Source organism: Aythya fuligula, chromosome 6, assembly GCF_009819795.1.
Source record: "Aythya fuligula isolate bAytFul2 chromosome 6, bAytFul2.pri, whole genome shotgun sequence".
Lineage (NCBI taxonomy): Eukaryota > Metazoa > Chordata > Aves > Anseriformes > Anatidae > Aythya > Aythya fuligula.
The window spans coordinates 33,024,932-33,042,659 of record NC_045564.1 but is presented as its reverse complement, the minus strand read 5'-3'; the positions used below and the strand labels follow the sequence as shown (position 1 = coordinate 33,042,659).

The 17,728-nt window shown below is 49.0% G+C and overlaps 1 protein-coding gene and 1 long non-coding RNA gene across 2 annotated transcripts in view; both read right to left on the bottom strand.

Annotated features, from left to right (window-relative positions):
• Nucleotides 1–7,052, bottom strand: part of MARCHF4 (membrane associated ring-CH-type finger 4) — an 82,770-nt gene extending 75,718 nt beyond the window's left edge. The window contains exon 1 of the mRNA XM_032190437.1: nt 6,397–7,052. Within this exon, the coding sequence (XP_032046328.1) occupies nt 6,397–6,843 (447 nt within the window). The 5' untranslated portion in view covers nt 6,844–7,052. The remainder of the gene's footprint in view (nt 1–6,396) is intronic.
• A 379-nt stretch (nt 7,053–7,431) lies between these two features.
• On the bottom strand, nt 7,432–8,566 carry LOC116490756. The gene is made up of 2 exons (XR_004253403.1): nt 7,805–8,566; nt 7,432–7,681 (listed from the first exon to the last, which is right to left on the bottom strand). It is a non-coding gene; the product is annotated as an uncharacterized LOC116490756 (long non-coding RNA).
• Nucleotides 8,567–17,728: the final 9,162 nt, after the last annotated feature.

Genomic DNA, 17,728 nt, shown 5'->3' with positions numbered 1-17,728 from the left:
TTCTTGAAACTTGCAGGAATTTAACACCTTTCAGATCTCCACTCCCTGCCAAACCTGACTGAAATCAACCAAAAGGTGTAGAGAAGATCTGATGAGCATACAGTCTAACAACTAACACCTTCACTTGGCTTTTTGACTTTCGTAATCAGCAATAAGAGAGACAGGTTAGCCACAGATATGGACCAATACTGATTGTGGTCTATCTTATTTTCTTACTCCAGGAGTGAGGAAAACATAACCCACTTTTCAGCTCAGATTATTTTAACTCAGTCCACATCATTAAATCATCCCTCCCCATGGCGGGTATTCTGCTGGGAGCTAAAGTGTAGTAAACTGCCTGCGGAGGTTGAAATGCCTCTTTAGAAGGAGACTGGTGTGTCCTCCTTCTCTGGCCAGCAAAAGCAGCGGTTTAGGTGTGGGGCTGGTAGTTCAGCTGCTGTCTCTTGCATAAAAATAAACGCATATAGCATGATCTCCAATTGGTTTATTCCTCCCCTCGGCAATGGATCTCTGTGGGCATAACCTGAAGGGCTGCTGAGCACTTTCAGCTCCTCGGGAAGTGATACAAGGACAGCTTCTATCTAGAAGCCTTAGACCAAGGCCTGTCTCTAGGAGTGCAGTCAAAGCTGGAAGCTTTACAGATGCATTCACCTTTCATTGACTTGGAGCTGCGTGCGCAGTGGACACATAGGACACAGAGCATCACAGACACTATCAATCATCCAGATTCTGGCACAACCGTACTTCTGACTTCTGGACCATCCTTGAATGGAAAAACACCAATGTGAGGAAAAGGCTGCCACACAGGAGGCCCTTGCTGTGAATGAATATTTGCTTGAAAGACAACCTGAATGCAAGTCGGTTTTGTACAAACAGAGCCCTTCCAGGAGCAAGTGTTGCCTTTGTGGGAATATCAGTGACTTTACAGATGCAAACAAAGAAGCTACATGCTTGTGCATTGCTTGTTCTGTCACTAACTGACATCAGCCACTGTTAATCATGGTCTGAAATGTATATTTAAGAAACAGTGACACAAACACAGACAAGTTCCTTCACGACGCCTTTTATATGGGGGAAAGTGAAAGAAAAGAAAAACTGCTCCTCAGGCTAGCTGGTGGCACTAAAATAAATGGGTCAGGCATCAGAGTTTCAGGAGGCACAAAAGGTGAAAACCCTGTCTCCTGGAGCAATTAAAAGTCAATGGGATTAGTGGCCTTCAGTATTATTTATAGAAACCCCGCTGTGTGCACAACATTATTGAAATACAGGGGTCAAGTCCCTGCTACTGGATGCCTACCCTTTTGCTGTTGAAGTTAATGGGAGCTTTGCCAATCAACTCTGTGGCAACAGAGTCTAAATCTAAAATAGATGACATCCTGGGCTCCATTCAGTTGATGGCTCAAGCAAAGCTTTTGCTGAAGCCAAAAAAGTTCTGCCTGCACAGTAGAGATTTGATCCGGGGACACTAGCCATAGAGGTGTTGAAAGTCAAAGACAGGAAAGCAGAGAGGTGGATTGAATGTCACAGGAAGCTTTCTCTTTCCCTTTCTGCCATGTATTTCAATATACAGATTGAAATCTAAAGGGCTGCATCCCAGGATCTCTTAGACTTCATTTTTAGCAGGACTGGCTGTTTTCCAATGAATAATTCTCCTTCAAACACCATGTAAATGAATCATGTGGGAACACACCTATGAAAAGGACTCGGATGGGACGCCTGCACTGTCATTATGTGATTCAACATGTTCGAAAACAGTGTGCTGATGTTCTAGCCACTTTAGACAGATCCCACCAAACACCTGCATCTCCTTTCCTGAGCTTGCCCGGCTTTCCACTTGCTTGTAATGCTACTTGTGCAGTTGTTTCTTCTTCCTCTCATTCATTACTACGCTCGTGCCCTAAATTCTGCCACAGGTTACCTCTTTTCCTCTTTATCTCACTCCAGGAAGGAGGTACCTAATTCTGCCCTGTCTTACAATGTTGTAAATCAGAAATCAAGCATCCCAGTGATTTACTGCACTCCTCTGTGTTACTGAGATACCCAGTCTGTAGAGTGGCAATATTTCCTGGCTTAGTTCATGACTTCAGACACTACCAGGTAGCAAGCTAATGATGGCTTTTGCGTGTCCCTGTATTTGCAACAGGAACGGGGTTGAGGTTGTCACTTGTTATTTCCAGTGGCACATCCTGACTCAGCGGTACTAAGCAGGCATTGCGTCTACTTGGGACCACCAAGAATAGCATTTTCATCCAGACTGAGGAATTAGGAGCAGGAACAAGGAAGGAATTGCCAGGTGGGGGCAGAGCTGCTTTGTGCGTACCCTGGTGCAGTCCTGGTGCAGGGGAAGGGACTCTCTTCACATCTGTGGCCATCTTAGCTCCAGAGACATCCTGAGTGTGGCAGGTACCCACATGAACGTGCACAGGCATGAAACCCAGACATGCACCTGGAGGGGCAGATCTCACCAGCTGTGCACAAGGGGCTGGTGAGCCCTGGGGCTAGAGACCAGCCCTGGGGCTCTGCTCCTCTTCAGTATTATCCTGATCTTGAGATTCAGACCTAAAGCATGGATTTTACTTTCAGATGTGTTATCATTAATTCTGATGACTCCAGATCCTTTGGTATCCACATGGCTTTACAACCGTTATTAAACTTAGTTAAGCACTTTGTCCTGCTAATGTCCTGCAGCAAGGAGCTCCACTGCCTAATGACATATCACATAGAAATGCATGTCCTACTATCCATGTCAGTTGTCTTCCCTTCCAGTTTCCTTGTAGGTCTTCGTGTTCACATATTAATGAGCTGATTTCCCTAAAGTCTGGAGGGGACTTTGGGAGGAAGAATAGTCTATTTTCAAACATTTCTTTTGAGTACTGAGCTACGTCCAAGCTAGCAGCCTGCTGGCAAAAGAGTCACAGTCTGTTCTCCCTGATCCTCCTCAGCCAACCAATCCTATCCACACTGACTTTTCAAATCCCCATCTTTATGGTATTTTTCCTCTGAACAGAGAAGTAGAGAAACACAGACAGAAACCGACAGGTAAGAAAAGATGCATGCACACTCTGACTGACAAGCAATCCTTGAGACACTGATTTCCAAATGATCTCAGTTTCATCTAAGAAAGCTTTTCTATTTTTTTTGGCACAGCCAGCACCAACTCGGAGATCCTAAGCCCTGCCGTACTGCTAACTTCTTGTGACATGGGCAAACACTTTATCTGCTGATGTGAAGGGACTTTTCACCCATGTCTTTTCCTGCTACTCGCCATGATTTGCTTTCAGCTTGGATCTATACCAAGCACTAGGAAACATCTGTGAGAGCAGAGCTCATCTTAGTTTCCTTCTCTTGCAGAACATTGTCAAAGATCCAGGAAAGCAGACACAATTCTGCAAACACAGAGCATTAACCAAAACAGAAGAAAATATTCCAGCATCTTGCTTTCTCACTTTCTCCCCCAAGCTTCGCCTTTCCATCCACAGCCTCAGAATTAGCTGACACAATGGTGCAGGACATTTACTGAGTGAAACATTTGAAAATGCCAAGCAAGTCCCTGACAGGCAATGCCATTCCCAAGTGCAGAGTCCACCCCACCAGTTTTCATGCCCTAGTCTTCAATAAAAGCAATTGGCCTCTTTCAACTGCCAGACCTAAGCAGAGCTTGCTCTTTGTACCCTCAAAATGGGAGCCCAGACAGTGCATTCACCTGGTCATCAGATCCACTCTTTCTCATCTGCATTACTGATTTCTCTCGAGTAACATGAAAGGATGGGAGCAGTTTTACAATAATGAGATTTACTCCTTCCTACAGCCCTCAGCACATTTCTAAATGAAAGAATCAGTTTACCCATAGCAGCCACAAACAAACACGAGGAGCTTAAGATATAAGCAATTCAGTAGCCTGAAGTATTATGCATGTTGGGCAATCATAAATTTAAAGTGAAAATCCCTACAGATTTTGGTTTGCATTAGATATTAAATAAAATCCACTTGTGAAGCCAGATTAGTAAGAAACCTTTCTGGCTGTTGTATTTAAAAAAAAAAAAAAAAAAGGATTAAAACATCTTTTGGAGACTCACTGTCATTTTATCTGGGTAAATAAGCTTAGAGCGCCTAACAGTCAATTTATAATGAAGGCTTTTGTTCTTGGTACTGTGATGCAGCCCTGCAAATTTGCCCACAGCTGCAGCAGTTTCAGATGTTTTTGACAGGTAAATAAAACTGCTTATTTCTGTCATTGTTATTAATCTGCACAGTAAAGAACTAGCAATTACATTTTGTTTCCAAGCGGAGATATTTTCATGACAATCTTGGCAAGGGTGGTATGGAATTATGTGCATTTGTGACATCTATGGCTGCAAGGGTCTGAAACATGAAGGTCCGTGCTCAGCAGTTCAGCTGGAAAACAAATGGGAAATAAAGGCTAAACCAGCAGTAACTACCATAACAAGAAAGAACATGGAATTCAGGAGTTAGCCCTGTCGGATGTAAGGGACAAATAAACCAAACTGCAGGTCTCGAGTAGCACTGGTTCAGCTCTCGGTTGTTCTGAATTGTACTTCTAGGGAACTGTGTCAGGATCTGACCGTGTTTTACAGCCCCACACCTTGGGCCTACATTATGACTGGCACTTCCCAGCTGCTGCAGGGCAAAGGGTTTCAGGCACTCCTCGACATGCTGGTGAAGAAGAAATTATTTGCAGAATGAGGTACTACTCAAGGACGACTGGCAGAATCCAGCTGTAAGTGTCTTATTATATCAGTCAGGAACTGTGAGAAGCAAAGAAGAGAAATCCTGCTGAAACTCTATTAGATGCCAGTCACGTCTGCTCAGCTTCTCACTCAGGTAGGCTGGCAGATGGTCAGCAAATAGTCCCACTTTTACAATGCAACCTACACAGGTTTTAAGTGTGAAAATTAGCATCCAATTATTTTCAAGCATTGATGTTCGCCAAGGATGCGAGTTGCCTCTATTTTAATTCTGCTTCGGCTCTATTTGTTCACACACGCAAGCCAATCTTGCGGGCGCTACGTCTCGTGTACACAGCAGAATGGTAAGCCAGGGACGAGTACTAGAAACGTGGAATAATGCAAATTCCCAGTCAGGGAGTTGCACGGCTTCCAACTTTCAGAAGAGACAGGGGAGGAGACAGTCAAGTGAGGAAGGCATAGAGCATCTCTGAAAAAGAATGATTTCCCCTACCCACATCTAAAAGCCTATGGTGAAAACCATCTCTCACAGCTATCGGTCAGCTGCAGAAGCTCTTAGAGAAGGCTACAGTCCACTGAGCTCTGATCTGTGAGACCTAGGGGTGTTAGGATGAGTTGGTGGCTGGCCCTGCTTCTTCCAAAGACGAACGTGAGCCCATTCCCCACTTTCCCTAATCTCCCTCCCATCCTTGGGCTGGCACCATGGAAAACACGATGACTGCCCAGCAGACGTGGGCATTGCCCTCCGGGCTGGCAGGGTGTGTGCCCAAGTGTGGCCACCATCAGGCGTGTGCTGGCTTTCCTTAGCAGAGCACACAGGTCCACCAAGGGGAAAGAAGACTTGGAGCAAAGCCTGTTTTGCTCAAGGTCTCAAGATATTACCTTCTGTGCCAGGATCCGCGCCTAAAACGGGACTGGGTGTCAGCCAAGTCCAACCTCACAGCCCATGCTCGTGCAAGGATCGCTTATCACCAGAGGTAACAGACCTACCCTGGGCAATAAGGTTTATCTGCATATTATCCGGGCTTGATCCTACAAGTAGAGGTCTGCAGCCTTCCCTGCTGCCTACAGTTGTGACACGTTAAGCACAAATGTTGCTGTGTTACTGCCAGCCTGAAAATACATGAGCCTCTTGCAGCTGTCATTAAATGGGGAGAATAACGCCCCGGGTTGGCACCTGATGTTATGGTGAGGCTGCATTTGTGTCATTCTCCTGTTTGGGGGAAGCAAACTTCCCCGGCCCAACCTCGGGCTGTACCAAGGGGCATTTCCAGGCTGCAGCTCCAGCAGGCACACTTGCAGCCAGCGGTTTCCTCCCCCAGGTAGTGCAGCCGGGAGCATGGCCGCGTTGGCCAACCTGCAGAGCTCTTGCTGGCCATTCCCAGGCGCTGCTGCCGAGGTGGGTTTGCCTCCCGCCACGTGTTTACACAGACCCGTCGCATTTTTCAGAGCAAACAGCACGTTAAACACAACCTCGGCATCATTCCTGGGATCAGCACATCCAGGACCCCACTTGGGGACAAGGAGCCCCCGACACCGAGTCCACGAGTCCCCACCACGGCCCTAAGACTGGAGACGAGCTGCAGCGAGGGGGACGTGTAGCCTTCCCCCACCCCATATTCCCTTGGAGAACCCATCCAGCACCCCAACCCCAACCCCAACCCACCCCAACCGCCCTCCTCGGCCTCACCTGCTCGGGCCCCTGGAAGCAGATCCTACAGAGCGGGGTGCGGATGCCGCTGTCGACGCTGCTGCCCAGCGAGTAGCGGTCCTCGGCCTTGCCCTTGCCGAAGTCATCCGAAGAGGTGCTGCTGGGCAGGGAGGCCGGGGGCTCCCCGGCGGGGCTCCCCCACTCCTCGGCTCCCGGGCTGCCCGCTGCCCCCCGCCAGCCGGCCCCGCGCCCCCCGGCCGCAGCGGTGCCGCCGGCCCCCGCCTCTGCGCCGCCGGGCATGGGGAGCGGCGGCGGCGGCGAGGGCGGCGGAGGGGCGGGGGGTCTCCGCAGCAAGAAGACCTTCAGGTCATTGAAGAGCATGCGGCAGCGGCACTTGAGGAGGCCTTGGTTTCGCAACATCTGTCTCGGACGGAGGAGCCCGCAGCAGCAGTAGCAGAAAAGGAGAGCGCCGGGTGGTATTAACATGTGCCTTTCCTGGGCTGGAGGAGACGGGGGGGGGAAAAGAAAGGGCAGGAGCCGGGAGCCCCGAGGGCGGGGGGCTCTGCTGGGGTCTCAGCGCTGCGGGGATGGGATGCGCTCGCAGGTTGGGAGACGACAAAAGAGGGGCCGGAGGGCGGGGAGGGGGGGGGGGGGAAATCCCCGGCAGCAACCGTGCGAGGCTAGCAACAGCGGTCGGAATAATTACAAAAAAAAAAAAAAAAAAAAAAGAATTAAATAAATAAAGCGACCGGCTCCACGCTCCCCGGGGGATTTTTTTTTATCGCCCTTCTCCCCCCTCCGGCGGGGTGGATTCCTCCTCAAGTTTGTTTGGCAGCGGCGGGGGGCGCCCAGGCAGCTCCCACGCCCAAAGGGTCCGGGGGCGAGGGGCGGCGGCGGGCACCGCGGGGTGCGGCGCTCCCGGGAGACAGCCCCGGCTCTGCTCCGGCAACTCCTAAGCCTGGAAAAAAGAAGGGTCCGCGTCTCCGGTGGGTTTGGGGTAGAGGGAGGCCGTGGTTCCGTCGACAGTATTTGGCATCTCAAGTAATTTTCCTTTTTCTTCTTCTTTTTTTTTTTTTTTTTTTTTCGAATAAAAAAAATCGAACTCGATCACGCGAGACCCGGTGTGCACCCAGACAAAATAGCAGCCAGTCTGGCTAGCAAAATGCAAAACTGGTAGCTGTCGTTATTATCAAAATTGCCTCTTTGACAAAAAGACCTTCACATTGTTTGTGGGAAAACACCCTACGTTTCCAACACTGTACTCCCAGGTGGCTTCAGATTTTAGCGTTGCATTTAAAAGATTTCATTGTAAATATTAAAAGTCCTGAAAGAAATAATTAGCATTCAATGAGCTTAATCCCAGAGGTACTGAGATAAATATATTATATATATATAATATATATTATATATATCATATATATTTTTATATTTATTTATATATTCTGACCTTCTCTCTTCCAGCAGCTGTCTGGACCACACCAAAAATAATCAGAGCAAAATCGGTGAGGGAAGGCAGCTGTATTATTCCCTAAGCTGTTACCATCCTGGACCAAAAAACCCGTCGAAATCGGATCTATTCTTCGCATGTAATTGACCGGAGAAACGTGGATCTTACATGGTCACGTTTCCTTTCCTCCTTTCACAAAACAGGAACGTCATCAAACGCATTGGCAGCTTGTACAGACCATTGTGGATGGCAAGGCGGCCAGGGCTCTATCGGCGATTGCAGGGACCTCCTTTTGATGCATTGGACGAGGCTCCTTCTTTCTCTCCACCACCGTCCCCACCTTCATTTTCCTCCCCTTCTGTCCTCCTCCTCCTCTGACTGTTGTTCTCTCTCACAGGCATTGACATTCAACCATCGCAAGTCTGTCGCACTCTCGCTGGCAGGAAAAAAATAAAATAAAAAATAAAAAATCGGAGCAGATAATTCTCTTCTTCCTCCTAAAAGGCTCCGGTGGAGCACAATGCGCCAGACACACGGGGCAGCATGGCTTATTTTTCGTGCGGCTCCCACCGCTTTGGCAACACCGAGCTGGCGTGTGCGTGTGTGCCTTTCTCCCTCAGCAGCCTCCTCTCTGCTCTCCCATCCGGCTTGCGGTGATGATGTTGCTGTTGCTATCTCCCTTGGATGCAATGGGGAAGGCAGATTGTTTGCAGTGCAAGCGGGGATTCGCAGGAAGGGAGGGGTGGAACGTGGCCGCGCTCTCCTCCCTCCCCCGGCTTTTAGAAAAAAAAAAAATAAAAAAATAAAAAATAAAAAATAAGAGAAAAGGCGGGGTGAAGATGAGGAAGGGAGGGGGAGAAGAGGAAGAATCAAAGGGAGGACCCTCCCCAGCCTTTGATGCCCCGGGCTGGCTGCAGGAGCCCCCGCCGGGGAGGAAGGCGGGGGGCGGAGGCAGGGGCTGGGCGGCCGCTGCGGCTTCAGCACCACGAGCCGCGGACAGCTCCGCCGGGCGCGGGCACGGCGCCTCGGCGCGCCCCCGCGCTGCGCGCTCCCGCCGCCACCACCAGCAGCGGGGCACACACACGGGCTGCTCGCCCCCAGGAACGAGGAAATCCAGCGGTTTTTGGGGGTGCCCCGGGGATAGGGGCCCCGCTTGGCAGGCCCCCAGCAGGCAGCAGGAATCCCCGCTAACTAACTTTTCCCTTGCAGATTAATTCGTGGCGGAGGATTTCGCGGGTTGGCGGCGATGGGAAGCGGTTGTTCTCGTTTCACCCCGGCTGCGTTGGTTCACCGGTAGGTTTGTTTGGCTTCAGGAGAGTGTATTTCAGAAGCATGGGTGCCTTGTACCCCCATGGAAGCTAAATCCGGCTGACCGCTGCAGCTTAATTCAACATTTGCTGTCAACAAAAGCGACCAAGGGCAGCTGGAGCTGAAAGTTTTTACTCTCCTCATCCCATTCGAACATTTTAAGTAGCAGCGGCTGGAGTCCGTCAAGCTTTCCCCTGCACACGTCAGCAGAGGTGGCTTTCTCAGCCTTCACGTGCTCCGTGTGTCCACACAGCCCCATCCGGCTGCCCAACAAACACGAGGCTGCCGATGGCACTCAGTCCTGCTGGAAGAGCTCAGAGAGGTGCTGGGTGTGGTGTGGACCAACCCTATTAATGATACAGATTATCCAAAAGCTTCTAGGCTATGAGGTCCTGCAAGCATCGGTGCGGTGTCACAGCTCGTGGGCCAGCGGACCGCCTCCAGATGGGACACGCTTTTTTGGTGAAATCATGTCAGCAGCATTGGGATTGCATTGGGCTCCTTCACTTGGCTTCTCCACAGAGTTTCTTCAAACTCCTAGTTGGCAGGGTGGAAGGGCCACCAAAACCCAGGCTGGATTCTCAGGCAGGGGCATGTAAAGGGGTTTGCACCAGTGGTGACCCAGGAGGTGCAGCTGGCGGAGAATCTAATCCCACTCAAAAGTTGTGTTGGGCCCTAGACAATGATTTGAAATCTCCTTTAGTATAAGATGAGACATGCAAAAACCCCTGTGCCATGATCAGCAGAGGAATCTACGTTGCTACCTAATTAAAAAGGGAGCAAAACTGATTATTCGCTACAGGAAAATGAAACCAGCACATGCAATTAATTTCCAGCAAATAAATTACACATTGGGATGCTGCAATGTTAAAACATTCATCATTGCAGCTTGCTGTTTCTCAGAAAAGCTGGGCAGATTCGCCAGTGTGGATCTCTACAACATATTTAAGGCTTCTCAGAATTTCACGTGTGTCTAATGGGGTCATTAGAGGAATAATAATGGAAAGAGCATTTTAGGAACTTCCTGAGCATGAGACAGGCTGGCTAGAAGCTGTCTCAGTGCCCAACCTCCAGCATGGCTTTCCATCCAACCCCCCTCCCTCTTGTTATTACCCTCATCCTATTGTCCTGATGTCGCTAACGTTTTCAGAGTGGTCCCATCAATAAACAGAATTGGAGACAAATATATTGTTGTCATCCTTTGCGTGTGCAAAGCATCTTTCATCCTTCCCTCCTGCCCATGCCTGGTTTTTCAGAAAGGATGCGCTCAGGATAGAGGAGATCTTTGTATTATACTCAGGGTTTTAATGTATGGGCTGTGTGCCCAGAGAGTTGAATGGCTGATAAATGTGACAAAATAAATAAAACAAATAATAAATCGGAGGTGCTCCGTATGCTTCCCAGAGGTGAGTGGGTACTATTATTCCTTTCAGTAAATGGGACAGTGGCCAATGTTTTCACACATGGATGATGCATTCAGGTCCTTTGATACGGATGGAGGTGCCTTGCTTAGAAAGCTCAGGCCAGAAGGAGCTGGCCTCAGCCTCCTTGGTGAGATCCCAGAAGAGCAGGGGGGCAATGCAGGCTGCCTAACTTTGCTCCACATAAAGCAGCGTGGAGCAGAAAATGGAAAACTCTGGGAGTTTTGACCCTGTGTCTCTTGAACCCATCAATAGTCGTGAGGGTAACACTGGGAAGGAGCGTACTGGAGGCACCAATGTTGGCACAGAGCATCCTGCCCTCCTTGGGTACAGAAAGAACAAAAGTCTGGGACGTCTGAACTCTGCAAAATCTGGGAATGAGAAATGATTGTGCTCTGCAGCTGCTGAAGAGGAACCAGGCAGTGAGGACTGCTGGGGTGAGCGTCCCCCTCTGGCCATGCAACCGACCCGAGGGTCAGGGCATTGCAGAGCACTGAGAAGCATGGCCCAGCCAGCTTTTGCAGACCTTTAGCTCTCTGTGTCAGTGACAGATCTTCCCTTCAACGAGCCCTCTCCTCTGCTTTTCTTCCTTCCTTCAAATTAGGCCAGGATCCTGGCACGATGCTCTCTCTTTCCCCCTTAATTATTGTTAAGAACAGCGGTAGCGTTAATAACCCATAGAGTATCTTCATCCTCTACGCTGCATAGGGCAGAGGGCTTGGGAAAGGGGATGAACCCATCAAACACCCATCCAGGCCGGGCCTCAGCACCACATCTGCTGCCATCCACACCGTGGGCTCTCAAGGCCGTGTTACGAGGTGGCAGAAGCAGAGACACCCGGGTAACTCAGCACAGACCTGGAGGTGAGTTTGCTCCAGATCCCGTGTCAGGTTGGGTTTGGGGGTCAGGCTGCAGGTTGGTCTCACAGCAGATATCCCAATTCTTATCGTCTGGAGCAGAGCGTGGGCCCACTGGCCCTTAGCTGCCACCCCCTCAAGGAAAAAAGACGTGTTGCTGGTTATGTGTTCTCCTCACCTCTCTGTGCAAGCCATTGCTCAGTGCAGAGGGGTGGAGAAAGGAAGGAAGGAAGAGGGTGGCTGGAGCAAGCAGCGATACTTATCGGCCTGTGTGGCAGTCTGATATCAGATCATATTGGAAATCTTTTTTGTTTGTTTGTTTGTTTTGATGTTGTCAGGCCAGAGATTAAAAAAAAAAAAAAAAAAGAAGAAAAAAAAAAAGGCAGAGACTGAGAGGGCAAATGCAAGCAGGAAAACTCTGTGTGGACTGCAGCGTTACAGCCTGAACACAGCATAGCAGTCATCGTGCATGACTATGTGAGAGACAAACAACACAAATGCTGATGTGGACAGCCAGGATCAGAGAGCTGCCAGAGAAACATCCCTTTGTGTTTTCCATCTCTCGGGAAGCAAACAGTTACCTAAACCCATTTTCATGCCCACCTACTCGGTCAATAGCTGCACTGCGCTTCCTGCTCCACTTACAGCTCCTTAATGGTGCAGGGGAGCTTTGATTGCCGTGGTGTGGGCCCCGTCCCTCTGGCACACCATTACTTAAATCCAATCCATCGAAGGTTCCTACTGCTCTCTCAGTGATGGGGAGCTGCTCATCAGCTGAGTACCCTCTGATTGCTTGTCACAGCCAGACTTCCCGGTTCTTTTTCCTAGATGGAGATATTAAATAGATCTCAAGTGATGTAATTACCATAACTCAGTTGACGAAGCTTGTGGGCAGATACAGATGGGGGCTGGAGGGGGCTCTGGCACATTTTCTTTGGTCTGTCTTTCTTGCTGGGCAGTTGCATATGTGCCGACTCAAAGGATGCTGCTGCTGGGAAGCAGAGCTCAGCAGGTGGGGGGTTACGCATCCTCCGAGCATCCAGAAATAATCCATGTATTGATTGGAATGATCTTCGCAAAGGAGATCAGAAATAATTTCTGGAGTGCTGTGCCTTGGTCTCCCTGCTGCCTTGGGCTGCAGCAAAGCGCATGGCTCTGCTCTTGGAGAGTCCCCGTGCTATTGCTTTTTCCCCAAGCGGTGACTGAACTTGCATTTGTTCTCTTCCTGTGAGGATCGTGGTCTGCCTCTGAGCTGATACACAGCAAATTTTTCTACTTCCACAGCAGCTTGCTCTCTGCTGTGGGAAGAGAAGGGATTTTATTTATTTATTTTTAAATCAGCCATGTCCTGCAGTAGGAGTCCAAGCAAAGAAGCACAACTGCGCATCTCTTTTTCCTTGGGCTTAGGTCTTTGTTTTTTCAGGCAAGCTGTCTTGAGGCTAGCCATAGTGCATGAGGAGTATGTGAGGACACAACACAAAGGTTGATGGGGACAGACCCACGTTTCCTCCTTTAGGATTTCAAATTCAAACCTGCAAAAGGCAGAGCACTACTCTTCAGGACTAGGCAACAGCAAGCATGGGGCTTTCCTGGTATCAAGTCCTACGGTAACCAATAGCAAGGGAATTTCTTGTCCCTGAGGATGACTAGTCAGAACTTGAACAGAGCAGTTGCAATAGATGCTGCATTTCAGGATAGCTTCATTAGGCATTTAGCCAGATGCTGAGTGGTTTTAACTATCTAGGAATGCACTGATTGTCACGAAATCCCAAACATAAAAGGACATGGAATTTTAGACATTAAAAAAAAAAAAAAAAAAGAAAAAGAAAAAAAAAGAGAAAACATATAATCACAGGAATCCCTTGTGTAATCCAACTACTCTCTCTCCTGAGTCAACTCACATTTGTTGCAAGTCTCTAATTGCATTCTCAGATGTATCAGTTATTTTGGTGACATGCAACACTCCTAGAACTAGCTCTGCTTGTCTGACATGGGATTAAGAGAGAAAATAATGTTGTTAAACAGGTCCATTAGGGGCAGATCCTGAGAGATACATGGTGCTCCCCAAATTAAGGTGAGCTGATAGGTTCTAGCGTGTCATCAGATGCTTGCTTAGCTACTGGGATTCACAATCAGACACAGTAACACCGAGGATATTCCCCACAGGATCATCATGATTTTACTGTGGCACAAAACTGCCATACTCAGCTTAAGGAAATAGAAGCAACTTTGTATGGGAAGACTGAATGTTTATCCTCAGGAGGGTCTTTCAGCAAAAGATCCATCTCAGAGACGCTTTAACCTTTGGGGAGAAACTGAAGAAGCTGTTGGGCCATTTGCACTTCACAGCTCGAAGAAGCCCCAGCCCCAGATGCACTGGGGAAGAACAGAGCAAAGGCTAATCCTGAGGTCTCACCTCTGCCAGGGGCTCAGGGGATTTCTGCTGGTCAGAGCCTCCAGACTCTGGAGAAAGCAGCTCTGGAGAAAGCTAGACTGCTGCTCGGCCAGAAGTAGAGGCCTCATCCAGGCTGCTGGTGTCTCAGCTTCCCACCAAAAAAAAGGGGAACCGTTTTAAATGGTGCTACACGTTTGTTTCCCCACAGGATACTGGAGAACCACAGGATGTCAAATTTACATCCAGCTCCGGGATGCAGCCTGCCCCCACGGCATCTCTCCCATGGTGGGTCCCTCTGTGCCCCGCACAATCAGGTTGGTAGATGGAAGCACCCATTCCTGGCACAAAATTGTCACATGTAGTGACACGGTGCTGGGATGTCCTGGAGATAAATCCTGCACTGAGGCGGGTCCCCTCTTGAGCTGCAGCTCTGCCTCAGTACAATGAGCAGGCTGAACATGAGACACTGTTTCCCCAAGGTCTTACAAATCCATATCTTAGGATTTAACATCTTAGGCTGCCCAGATAACTTCCTCAGCTAGAGCAGCTTGTTTCTGGATCAGCAGGCAAATGCATGTACGCTGCATAAATACAAGGCAGTGAAGTCACTTACAAGCCAGATAATCTTATTAGTTTCATCAATAGGAGATGAGTTTCTGTGTTGGCAGAGGCCAAGATCCAGACATGAGGAGTGTTTTAGGTCTCCCCTAAGTGACCTTACTGCATATAGGGTCTTGAGAAGGGGGGAGACACTGGAGGTCAGAGAAAGGCACACAGTGGAGAATATTATAGGATTTAAAGGTCGGGCTGTTGGAGATGGAAACAGAGAAACACGAGAGAGCAGTGAGTGGGGAAAACTAATGGATTTACACCCGTGAAATGAAGACTTGATTTCTGACCCTTCCATTTTTAAGGAGGGACCCCGCAAGAGTACATCAGCCTGGAAACCTTGCTGTGAAAGGAGGGGTCTTGGCCCTGCACGTGGCCCAGGGACAGCATTCACAAGGGAGCTCCAGCACCACAGTGACTCTGCCAGGTCTTCAGGAGCACGTCAAGCGAGAGAATGCTACCTCCAAGTGATGGCCCAGATTTACCACTCCCAAACGGACTTAGTGTTAATTAAAGAGAGATTTCAAAACCATATACATTTTTTTTGCCGAGATAATTAATTGATTTAGAATAAAGTTTAATGTAGTTAAGGGGTTTTATAATTACACTTTATGGCCGGGGGAACATTTTCGGGATAGATGGTGCCAGAACACCTCTGGGAAGGTGCTGAGCAGAGGCCTGAACCATCCCTCCTGATGGGCTGGAAATCCTCGTGGGCCCTAGGGGTCATACAGCAGTTGATGCCTTGGCCACACAGAACTGAGGTATTCAGTCTCTCAGCCCCTCAAAAGTGCTTCCTTCTGAGCCAGTGCCTCCATGCAGGCATCAATTCCCTGATGATGAAGGGGATTTTCTTTCCTAAGGGGCTTTAGCTGTCTCGGTGGGTTTTTATTCCTCGGGTCAGATGCAGGTCACTGTGGTGGCCTACTGGCTCCAATACCGGCCCCTTTCACCTTGAGACCAACGCAGTTTCTCTGGGTCTTCCTCCTGAACAGACACTTGGTCTCATTGAAGATGAGGGAGAAAACACATGCTGTTACCCTGAGAAACACTTCCCCCCCCCGTGTCACCCCCAAAGTCACATCCCTTCCTTTCTGACTGGGCATGACTGAGCACCTGGCCCTGACATGTGGGGAGACCCATAAGCCCTTTGATTTCTTTAGAGAAACTGAGGCACGGACAGAGAAAAAAATATTCATTTGAGTCAGCAGCAAAGTGCTACGTAGGGACCTATTTTACCTCATGGCAAGGTTCTCCTCCGAGAGCAATTTGCACATCTTTGTGTGATGTGCAAATAAACACACGCACAATATATATCTGCTTTTCTTCTCTCTTTTTTTTTTTTACAGCTGAATAACCACACGATCTTTGTTACATGGAAGTTTGACTGCTGCTGTTTATTGCCCCCTGGAAACGGGATGACAACGGCCCACGGCTCCTCCACAGCAACTCACAGAGGCCTCCCGAGCGGAGAATTACGCCCGTCGGAGGAAATAAACAGCAGGAACAGCGGAGTGACTAAACACCAAAGATCCTGCATTTGTGTAGAAACTAGCAATGAGAGGAGGAAAGGATGCCCTGGAGGATAGAGAGTGCTGTAGGAAAAAAAAGTTTCCAGCATGTTCTGAAAATGAAGGTTGCCATGCAGAAGGCAAGGCCAAATTTAAGCATCACCCCATCCCAGCCCTGCTCCTGCCTGTGGCCATGGGCAAGGCTCCCATGCCATGCCTGGGGGCCTGGAGAGTGGCCCCAGGAGCCCATGGATGGCCCTGATATCTCCCCATCTAGCCCTGGAGGAAAAGGGACCAGTGCTCGAGGCCAATGTGGCCCTGTTGGAGAAGCTGGTGGCTGTTGTTTCCCCTGCTCCCAGCCATCACCCTGACCTGGTACAGTGCCTGGAGTCTGCTCAGGTTCCCTGCAGAGGAGTTTCCTCCGGGCACTGAGCTTATTGGAAAATTGGAAAACCACCACAGAACTGGCTCAGAGTACCCTGAGGTACAGCTTCCCCCCTGGTCTGGTTTGGGTGCGTGATATAGGGGAAGCCCGCAGAGGGAAACAGGGTGTCTTTGCCTGGATCCTTCACGTGTTGGGATTCTGCTGCTGAGCTCACCCCTGTCCAGCTCTGATGTCCTTTGAGGTGCCCTCATTTAGGCTGATAAAGATTAAAACCACGGGGGATCTCAGCTGCAGAACCTTCCCATCTGGTGTCTCTTCTCTGAGGCCGAGCTGCTCCCGCAGTGGCACTGGCAATACGCACTCTTACAAAATTGCTGTCCCGATGAAATCCCAAGTCCTGATGTGCATGGAAACAAAAACCAATCTCCTTTTGTTCTCTTCCATGACCATCCCTTCCCTATATTTTTGGATTTTCTTGATTCATTTTCATTTTAAGCGATACAAATTTTCTGGGTCAATGTTAAGTCCCTCGGTTGTCTGATCTTTACATACCAGCAGATAAATGCAGAGAGATGAGAGGAGACCAAGTGCAAACCAATCCATCCTCCTGACACTTTTATTTATCTATTTTCTTTTCCTATCTACCACTGCTCAAATTCCTGTTTGTGTGCATGAAGGAGGGAGAGGGAAAGGGGCTGGGATACTGGTAGAGCCACTGAAGATCTCTCCATATTCAATTGTAGCTCTCCTGGTTCCTTCATACCACCCTACTCTCCATCGCTGGTCTGGTCATGTCACACTACCTCCAACACTTTGCTGGTGTTCTGCTTTGTGGGAAAAAAATATAATCTAATGTAAATGAAAATTAACAGAGTGTTTTCAGTGCTAATGCAAGATGCCAGAGTGGTAGTCACAAAGCTGGAGCCATCTGCCAAGCCCAGACTAAACACCAGTGGCAAAGCTGCTGTGCTGCCGAGTGCATCAAGGGCTCCCAGGCGAAAAGCACCAGCGTCTGCAGCTTGAGCTGAGCTCTGTGGCTGAAAGCAGAGACAGATGCACATTGTCTGTGGCCCAGGCAGAGATGGGGGACACTTAACATCCACTGACTATTAATATTTCATGGTCCTGACATCCAGCATCCACACTGAGAAGAGAGACAGGGGTTTGCTCTTCTAGGCTTGCATTTAACTGTGCCTTTCCTGCTTAATGTGCCAGCTGAAGCTGATCATGGTATGTACTGCAATCCTTTGTGTACCTCGCCCAGGGCAAGACCTTATTTTTTCATGTAGTCCATAATAACTGTAACAATTTCTAATGTTCTCCGACCCAAGATGAGTCTGAACTATCAGCTACAGGCAAAGCAAGGTCCGGTGGCTGTTGAGTCTCTCACCTATTAAATCATTCAGATAATCTTCATCTAGAGTATTTGTCTTTTCCA